The sequence below is a fragment of the Lytechinus variegatus genome, chromosome 13 (assembly GCF_018143015.1).
Source record: "Lytechinus variegatus isolate NC3 chromosome 13, Lvar_3.0, whole genome shotgun sequence".
Lineage (NCBI taxonomy): Eukaryota > Metazoa > Echinodermata > Echinoidea > Temnopleuroida > Toxopneustidae > Lytechinus > Lytechinus variegatus.
In genome coordinates, this window is record NC_054752.1 from 12,575,620 (window position 1) to 12,585,911 (window position 10,292).

Consider the following 10,292-nt stretch of genomic DNA (forward strand, 5'->3'; position numbering starts at 1 on the left):
GGGGATGAGCCCCCCCCCCCTTACGACGACTTTAATACGTAAGTCACACATGGAAATGAATACGACCTCTGTCATGTCCGTATGCATCTCATAGCTCTATTGTCCATTTTCTTCTGACTTGAGTCACTGATCTCCAGTCAGACGGGGAGGGGAGGGGGGGAGGGGAACGGCCACCCCCATTTGCGAGAGGCGGATCATCTCCGTGCCCCGTGGTTCCAACCACGTAGTAAGCCATATAATATACGACCTCTATATGCACCAGGTTTCTGAGTTCACGATCTTCAACAAAAACTGTGAACAATCAATACCGGATTTGACCTCGGCACCCTGGCCTATTATGGAAAATCTAAATTAAAAATACACTCGGCTTGTTAGTTGTTGTTGCACAGTCGTATAGTATACGCGATACAAGCATATCATAATCCTCGTTTGAAATTGGTGATCGCAAAAATTGAGTAACCGGACCACAGGCGACGTGTCCTTGATTCAAGTACGAGTTTTGTGTCACACACTGATCAGTACTTGCTGGTCATTTATAGCTAATCGATTTCTCTCTCTATGTAAGTATTTTGATCTTGTTGATCTATTATTGCTTTATTTTGACAGGTTTTTTTCTACTGATCTCTACATTGCCAAAACGCCTGTGTTTATTTAACACCTATATCAGTCCACACCAGAGAATTAGCACTGAAACAACACCAGTTAAGAATGGAACAGATATTGGTTGAACGCTAATTGGTGTTCCTTAAATGCCAAATTGGTGTTAGCCTAACGCAGGGGCGGATCTAGGACTTTCCAAGGGAGGGGGGCACACATTTTTCCGAGGAAAAATTGAAAAGCCAAAAGAAAGGTTTTGTAACCAAATAAGAACAATGATTATGATTCATTATATTCTCTTCAGTGTTCAAGTTCAAGTTTATTCATTCAAAACCAAAAACATCACATTATAATCAAAATAAATAAACATATCGATTATAAAACAAGTATCAATTAGATTATAGCATAGACGCATTGGTTTTAGGACCCTTTAAAAGAAAGGCTTGGCCCTGGACTTGACATGATTAAAAACATGAAATATAGGCTATACTTAGACAAGGCTATATCTATAAAATACAAAAAGATAGACAAAGAATTATACAGTAAGTTAATGCTATACTAGGATGTAAAACTATTTACAAACACACCTTTACACACACACGCACCCACATCCATCCACACATGCACATACTTAATGAGGTTATCATAACTTAAATGCAAAAAAGTACTATAATACATACTGAAGAAAAATAATCATAATCTCTAAAGAAAGTAAGTTATGGATAACTTACGTGGGATGTGGAATGGTTTTAAAATACATTGAATTGAATTGAAAAAAAAAATGGCGAGGGGGCTCCATTGAAGTGTGGTTTAAAATTCTATTTTAGACTGGGGTTAAACCTAGGTTTGATTATCAGAACACCTCACATTTCATCTTGTTGTCGTCTGGTGTATGCTATGCTTGGTCTAATCAACCCAGTATAATTCTTTCTATAATCATAATTGGTCTCCATTACCATATCTTTATTTCCAAAACTAAAAGGACGAAGTGGATTATAAACAGTATCAGGATAAGAGGAAATTACCTATTTTAAAATGGTAATGGTTACGGGGATAATCATATGATTTGTCTTTCAGGTTCAGTAAACATACAAAATGTGTTTGATACTGACGGTGACTGGTGTGATAGTGACGATCGGGATTGCAAGAATCATTGAATTTTGTTTAAGGAGACCTTACATAGAGACAATAACGGACAAGTGAGTATTTTGAAATAAGTAAAGGGTCGCCATTAGTAAAGGTGAGTGGGAAACTATCATTTTCTAGTAAAGCCGCGGATCGATGGAGCTTTCCGAAGCGAATCTAAGGAAAGGTAAAGCGTGCACATCTTCCTCTCGTCAACTTCACCAATGGTGATGAAGTTTGCTTTTTTGAGAACTTCCAGCTAAACAACAATTTCACTTTTGCTCGTTTTAACGTTAATTTCCCTTTCGATCATCACTTTTTGCCAACATCCTTTTTTCGAGGGGGGGGGGGGGGGGGGTAAGACCCGTTTTATGTTTATAACATCGATCATTTTATATGCTAGTTGTTGAACCCTGTTGTAAATAAGCGAATTCGAGAGTGAACACTATAAAATTATTTTTTAATCTTATTTTACTACAAGGCTCTCCATCAACATATACATGTAGTTCTTCTCTACTTCGTAATACTTTGCGCCATTAATGCCAGTATGGGGTATGTTTCTTGCCATCAGGTATGTGTTCATTACTGGATGCGACACTGGATTCGGCAACAAACTTGCTAAGCAGCTAGATACCAAAGGTGTTCATGTCATCGCAGCCTGTCTGACCGACAAAGGTCGAAGAGACCTTGATGACGTCACATCCGGGAGGGTCAAGACCTTGCTCCTCGATGTCACTGATCATGATAGTGTTGTCAAAGCCTATGAAGAAGTGGTAAAGATTATACCACATCAGGCAGGTAAGTAATTGCCATCGGTGACAGTGATGGGACAAACTCCCATCTATAATTTCCAAGTCGATTTCGATATTGCTATGATTATTTTTCCGAATCCAAGCTGAGCAATGACAGCGTCTTTCATTCATACTGTTGAGGAAGTGACAGTTATCTCATCCACTGAAACCAAAAGTTTATTATATCCTATATAAGTTTTTATATACTATGCATTTTTCATGTGGTATTCCATTTCGGAAACGATTCGATCGCGGAAAGAACACTCAACGTGCTCATGGGAACACGTTTTTTGTCTCGCCAGAATGACATACCAGGCCAAAACTGTATTAACCTTGTATTTTTTTTTATAAAAGTAATTTGCAGCCTAATGCATTTCTTTAAATACAATTTTGAACATATCTGGGCAGCATTGTTCTTATGGTCATGACTGTATTCTTTTAAAACGAAATGATTATTATGATTGGGAAATCTTGTACTTTTTTGAAATATGATATTCTGCATAGCTGATATTATACAATTCACGGATTATTCTTTGAATTTATATCAAATTTGTGATAGAATATCTAGATACTCAATATGATTAGCTGCAGGTACAAGACATGCACTGTTAGAAAAAATAAAAGAAGTTCCTGCAGCAGAGTCTCGAGAACACCTGTAATCTTACCGAATTGCGTAATCTTACAGGAAATTGGTATTTGATGTATGGAATCTTACAAATTTCCTTGAATAAAACACCCTTTTCCCCTTTTTAAACAGACCTGTTCTGTTAAATTGCAGAAAAATTCTTGTTTTATGAATTTACAGAATGATTATTACGCAATTCGGTAAGATTACAGGTGTTCTCGAGACTCTGCTGCAGGAACTTATTTTTTCTAACAGTGTGGGGCCTGTTGCATAAAACTTTTTACCAGAGAAAACTCTGGTAAAAACTGAAAACTAAGGTTAATCTTAATTCTGCCATTGACTTTAACACAGGGCAAAAACTCCGGTAAAAACAACCTGAGTTTTCTCAGGTAAAAAGTTTTATGCAACGGGCCCATGAACTGAATATGACTAGTGAGCTGATGAGATTCATGGGTGACCAATTATAATATATATATATATTATATATATATATATATATATATATATATATATATTTCTCATTTTTTAGCCCTCTGGGGAGTTGTGAATAATGCTGGCATGTCGAGGAATTCTGGTTATGTGGTATGGAGCAGAAAAGAAGACTATGAGAAAGTATTAGGGGTAAACTTGCTCGGTACCGTCGACGTCACTCTGACGTTCTTACCGCTTCTCAGGAAAAGCAGCGGTCGATTGGTCAACGTCGCTAGCTGTGCCGGGCGGATGGCCGGTCAACCCGCGGGCTACTGTGAATCAAAATATGCCGTAGAGGCTTTTTCTGATTTAGTTAGGTATGAACAGATTTTATTCGAAAGGTTGATAACAAGAAGGCAAAAAATCTACCCATTCCAAGATTTTAAATTTGATACATCCTGATACTAGGTAGATGTATTTTGCTCCGTATTCATTAAGAAAGGCCAATTATAGAAGCTTATTTGCCGAAAAATAATGAATGAAAAATATCACTTTACTTTTGAAACTATTTGACTGGCTGAGGATTTAGGGTTATTTTGTTGTTTCAAGTAATGAAAGGGATCTCGCCATGACATGTTTTATTCATATCCAAAATGAGTCAATATACCCCTAGATGGTCAGATATGGAATGCGGATATATTCCCTGTATACTTCATGGTAGCAAACATTAGGCCTAGTCCCTTAAATTTAAAGGTCAAGTCCACCTCAGAAAAATGTTGGTTAGAATCAATAGAGAGAAATCACACAAGCACAATGCTGAAAATTCAGCAAAATCGGATGTAAAATAAAATAGTTATGACATTGGGTTCAAATTTTCGCTTATTTTTAACAAAATAGTTATATGAACGAGCCAGTTACATCCAAATGAGAGAGTCGACGATGTCACTCACTCACTATTTCTTTTGTTTGTTATTGTTCGAATTATACAATATTTCAATTTTTACGAATTTGACGATTAGGACCTCCTTGCCTGAAGCACAAAATGTTAGAATAATGGAAATGGTTTTCAGAGAGGAATGAAACTGCATATCACGTGACAATGACGAGAAAATCAAAATATTTCGTATTTCATATAATGAAATACAAAAGAAATAGTGAGTGATGTCATCTGTTCCTCATTTGCAAACCGACCGAGATGTCCATAGAACTGTTTTGTGAAATGAAGCGAAACTTTAAAATGCCATAACTTTCTTATTTTACATCCGATTTTGATGAAATTTTCAGTGTTATTCTTTTTGAATTTTTCTCCTTCTATTTAAGTCAAGTTTTTGCTGGGGTAGACTTGTCCTGGAACAATTAGTTTGTTTCAATGCGAGGCACGTCGAGGGACGGGGGTTGGTATTTACCGGTTTGATGCCTACATGGTACGTAATCCATGAAGCAGATTTTTTTTGTTGCATGTCACCGATATTAAACACAAAATGACATTGGTAATAATGATGCTAGTTAACGATGTAGATCTACCCAAGGTCGTATTGATTTAAACAACATGGTCATTTTTCCCCTTTTCAATCTCGGACAGATTTTTTTTTTAATCAACGCAAATAAAAGGATCATGCAATTGAGAACAGATATGGATTTACAAGCATGAAAATAATAATAACTATAATGCTATCGATAATGTACTTCTTTCGAATAATCAAGTTAATTTTGCATCTAAAATTTATCTTAGTTCAGTCAATCTTTTTTTCTATTTCAAGCACAACGTGACGACTTAGATAATAATATGAACATTACATTACGCAGACAAAGAAAGCTTATACAGTTCAAACGACGCCTAGCATTTTTATCTTCCCACATTTCCTTCACAACATATAGTTATACAAGGAAAATACTTTCCAAAGCTGTTGTATATGTATATAGGTATATGAAAATTTCAATTTAAAATGATGATAAGTCCCCATCACTTATTCATTTCAGGAGAGAGCGAAAACTCTTTGGTTTTCGCTTCCGCGTGAGCATCATCGAGCCTGGAGTTTTCTCTACCCATATAGCATCGAAAGAAAACATGTCGAACTGTGTTACATCAGCATGGAATCGTCTGTCTGAAAATGAGAAGGAAGATTTTCCTGAATCGTTCCTTAAGAAATGTAAGAACTTTGGCTGAAAGGTATACATAGCGTTGTAAAAAAAAATGTGCTAGCGCTTTCGCACCACGAAGCACGACGGATCCAAGAACATAGTAAATGTATTGTCAATTGCCCTTCATGACAAAGCACAACCAAGAAGTCTTTGTCGGAAAGTGGTGTATCAAACCAGCAATTTCGTCCTGGATTCTGGACAAGCGCCCTTTTTTGCTTTTTTTCATCAGCTTCAAATCTTGGGACGAGACTGCTGTTCCAGTCCATTAATTTTCGACATAGACCCTCTATCTGTTCTTGATCATTAGCATGTTTCATACGTTCACTGTGTTTCTTGGATCCATTGTGCGTCCAGGGGTCTGTTGCAGAAAGAGTTGCATTTAAACGCAAGTCAAAAAATCAATCGCAAGTCCAAAATGCGCACTGTTGATTGGTTGAAAATCAAGTTGCACATGATTTTTAGAGTTGCGATTGATTGCAACTCTTTCTGCAACGGGCCCCTGGGAGACAACTCCCTAATGCTAGTAAAACAACACAAGAATGTAGTTCATCGTCATATAGGCATGTAAAGGATGGCAGAAAATATTTCAGTTGAAGAAATCTGTGTGACACTGAACCAATTAAACATTCTTTAAAATAAAAGAATAACAAGGAGACCGTATAGCGCCATAAAAAAGACTTTCAAACTGAAAGATGGAGATTCGTAAAGACGGAGAGAGAAATTTAAATGAAAATGTAGTGAATCGGTGTACTAAGTAGGCCTAACGTAATTCAAGGGAGCCGAGCGGTTTACGGGGAAATATTCTGAACGGTCGCCTGGGAGCAAAGCGAGCGAGCAAGCAAGAAAAATTATATTTCCAAAATGAAATTCTAAATTTGTGACAGATTTTAAATTTTTCTTTGTTTACCATCTAGTTTTGTTTGCTTATTCATTGTTTCTTTTTTTCGGGGGGGGGGGGGATGGGCAATGACCCAAGACCAGCATTTCTCATTTTCTGCGGAGACGCATTTTACTAATAATCTGAATAAGTTATTGATATATAGTACCGCCTAACGACTTTCCTTGTTAGAATGTTCCATTTTAAACCTGTGAATTTCTTCCACACGTTCAATGAACAGATGACCCTTCACCGCCTCTTATGTCTTTCAGATATCGACGAAAAATCGGCCCTCATCGATAAATTGTCATCACGTGACCTCTCGCAGGTCACTGACGTCATGGAGCATGCTCTGTTCTCTAAATGGCCTCGGACGAGATACGCTGCTGGGTGGGATGCTAAACTGTTATGGGTTCCCCTTTCATATTGCCCCACCTGGTTCCAGGACATTGTATGGTCATGAATTTGTATCTTCAAATGTATTGATAAGTTAGGTCGCAGAGGGCGCTATACTTTTATGTTGTTGAAAGATTTAAGCTCTGGGGTCCGTTGCAGAAAGAGTTGCAATCGATTGCAGCTCTAAAAATCATGCGGAACTTGATTTTCAACCAATCAAAAGCGCGCATTTAGGACTTGTGATTGATTTTGGGGCTTGCGTTTAAACGTAATTCTTTCTGCAACGGGCCCCTGATTAAGTAAGGAGTCAACTTTATTAAAGATGTAGAAAACTTATCGATTAGGGATAATCAAATAAAATAATGTTCAACTTTTGCCAGCCTTAACAATATTTATGGAAAGCTTTCATCCACTCGTTTAAAGTGTACTTTCCCAACTTGTGATCAGTCACACACACACCCTTAACCCCCACACACCCACCCAGTTCTGCCTGAGAAATGTAAATGTAGCTTAATGTTTCTATTATAAGGTTGACAATATGTATCCTGAGTCTCTTTTAAGTACTGGATTAATCCTTTTTTCCACAGCGATTCTTTCATCTTTCTTTCCAGGGGCCCGTCTTACAAAGAGTCACGATTGATTTGATCAATCTCAACTGTATGGAAATCCATCCATGCCATAAATCTTTCTACAAGAAATTCGCACAATCTCCTTTAGTAAACAAAAATAATCACACTGAATCTTCAAGGGAACGATGAATGTGTGCTATCAATCAATCAGTCAATGAATGTATCTAGAAAATATTTTTAACAAACATATATTTTAGATGTTGGCGTTGCTGGCTTTCCATAGTTGTGGTTGATTGAATCAATTATAAGTCTTTGTAAGACGGGGCCAAGAAGCTCCTTTCGCAATCAATTATTTGGGCATCATCTCATCCGATGTTTATAATCATTTTTATATATCGAAATAAAATTTAGTTAATTTGCACTTGGAAAGATATGATATAACAGAAGCATTTTCTATACTGTCTATACCCATACACATGATCACTATAGAGGGGCATTTTTTAAGTTTCAGTGGTCAGGAGGGGTTTATGTGGAAGTGCCGTGGTGTAGCGGTTCTGACTCTCGCCTTGTAATCAGAGGGTCGTGTGTTCGAATCCCACCATGGCCTAGCGTCCTTTGGCAAGGCGTTAATCCACACTTTGCCACTCTCGACCTAGGTGCTAAATGGGTACCCGGTAGGATGCGAAAGCCTATATGTAGTATGTCTAGCAATTGAGTCTTGGAACTCTTGTTGGAATGCTCCCCAGGGAGTGGAGAAGGTGCATACATTGTATGCGAGCATGCATGCACTTTCGCCCTATTTGTTTTTGATTGCAATAGAATTACTGGCACATGAAATAAGAAGGGACAAAATTATTAAAGGGATAAGTTTGGGGGAGCATGAAATAAGACAGGTCTTGTATGCCGATGATATGACAATTTTTTTGAAAGACATGGATTCAATAAAAAGGTTGCATTATATTTTTGAAGAATTTGAAAAAGTCAGTAGCTTAAAGGTAAATATGGACAAGACACATTTTATGTACATGGGTAAGGAAAATGGAAAAACAAATGACCCTGTATATGTATTTGGCAAATATGTTAGGGAAGTTAAAATTTTAGGAGTAATATTTTCAGTTGACTTTAGATTAAAAGATGATCTGAACTATAAAGAAATATTAAGTAAAATAAAAAAGCTTTTAGGTTGGTGGAAACAACGAGACTTGACTATTATGGGAAAAATACATTTATTGAAAACATATGCATTGACAAAGTTAAATTATGTTTCATCCATCCTTGTTGTCCCCTCATGGGTGTATATAGAAATCGAGAAATTATCATTTGATTTTATATGGGGAGGGAAAGATCGTATTAAAAGAAAAATTATGTATCAGAATTATAATTGTGGTGGGGTTAAAATGATAAATTTTGAAATATTTGTTAGAACGCAGCGTATAATGTGGGTAAAAAGACTTTTGTATGGAGAAAGAAATCTGGGTGGAAGTTATTTTTTTATTATTCCCTAAGTTCAGTTGGAGGAAGGTTAATTTTTCTATGTGATTATGAAATGAAAAAGATAAAAAGTAAGTTGAATATTCCATCTTATTATTTGGAAATGCTAGATGCTTGGCAAAAGATTGATAATTTAAGACATTTCAATGGTTCTAAAAATCCAATCATTTTCAATAATAAGAATATTTGTATAAAAAATAAAATGATATTTGATAAAGATTTATTAGAACGAGGGTTAAGGTTGAACATATCATTGACAATGGACATGTTAAACCATAGAGCTATGGTTAAACCAGTCGCATATTTTTTGAACCTTGGTATGGGAAGTGATCTTTTGTTTATAATAGGTGAAATATATCATGCAATTCCAAGTGATTGGAGAAATGATTTAGGTTCGATACAATTTTGTGACATAGACTTAATTAATTATAATATAAACTTGCTTCTGTTGGGGAGGGAAATTAGCTTTAAGGAGGTATTATCAAGAAAAATATATGAATATTTTATTAAAGAATTGCAAAAGTCATATGATTTACAGATAAGAGATGGACAAAATAATTATAATTATACAGAGAAAGAAATTAGTGAATGTTTTTTTTAGACCAAGAATAACATTATTAATTGGAAGACAGAGGGAATTTCAATTTAAGCTTCTGCATGGGGCAATTTACACTAAAGTTAATTTGTTTAGATTTGGATTTGTTGAAGATAATCTCTGTTCGTACTGTAAACTGGAAACGGAAACATATTCACATATATTTTTGTCTTGCTTAAAGGTCAAACTGATATGGGAAACTTTGATACAGCGATTTGAATTAGATGAAATAAAGGACTTGAATTGGCGGGATATATTTGTTGGTTTGTCAGGCAATACAAATAGAATAAAAAGTTGTAATACTATTATCTTTATGGTAAAATATATATTATTTATATTTAGAAAGGAGGGGTTTTACCAACCATTGACGATATACATAAACTTATTTTAGAATATAAGGATCAAGAAAAGAAAATAGCTATTAAAATGGGGAAATTAGGGCGGCACTTGCAAAAATGGGAAACAGTAAAATTGTGACAAGGTTAAGTTGTAAGTCTTTATTTACTTTCAATATATGTAATGCTTCTCCCGTGAGCTTGTTATATTCAAAATTTTTCATCGAATTGTTTTGTACTTTCAAACATGATTTACTTATAATGAGTGTGAGCAGATCTTCTGGGCAGTGTTGTGTTGGGTGTGTGTGTGTGTTTGGGTGTGTTTTGTGGTGGGGGGA

At 36.0% G+C, this 10,292-nt stretch overlaps 1 protein-coding gene across 1 annotated transcript; it reads left to right on the forward strand.

Annotated features, from left to right (window-relative positions):
* The first annotated feature begins 171 nt into the window (after positions 1–171).
* On the forward strand, positions 172–7,154 carry LOC121426397 (retinol dehydrogenase 7-like). The gene is made up of 6 exons (XM_041622685.1): positions 172–560; positions 1,675–1,796; positions 2,294–2,520; positions 3,668–3,926; positions 5,530–5,699; positions 6,841–7,154. Exons 2-6 carry the CDS (start codon positions 1,693–1,695, stop codon positions 7,029–7,031), a joined length of 951 nt encoding a protein of 316 aa, XP_041478619.1. The 5' UTR covers positions 172–560; positions 1,675–1,692; the 3' UTR covers positions 7,032–7,154.
* The last annotated feature ends 3,138 nt before the right edge of the window (positions 7,155–10,292 follow it).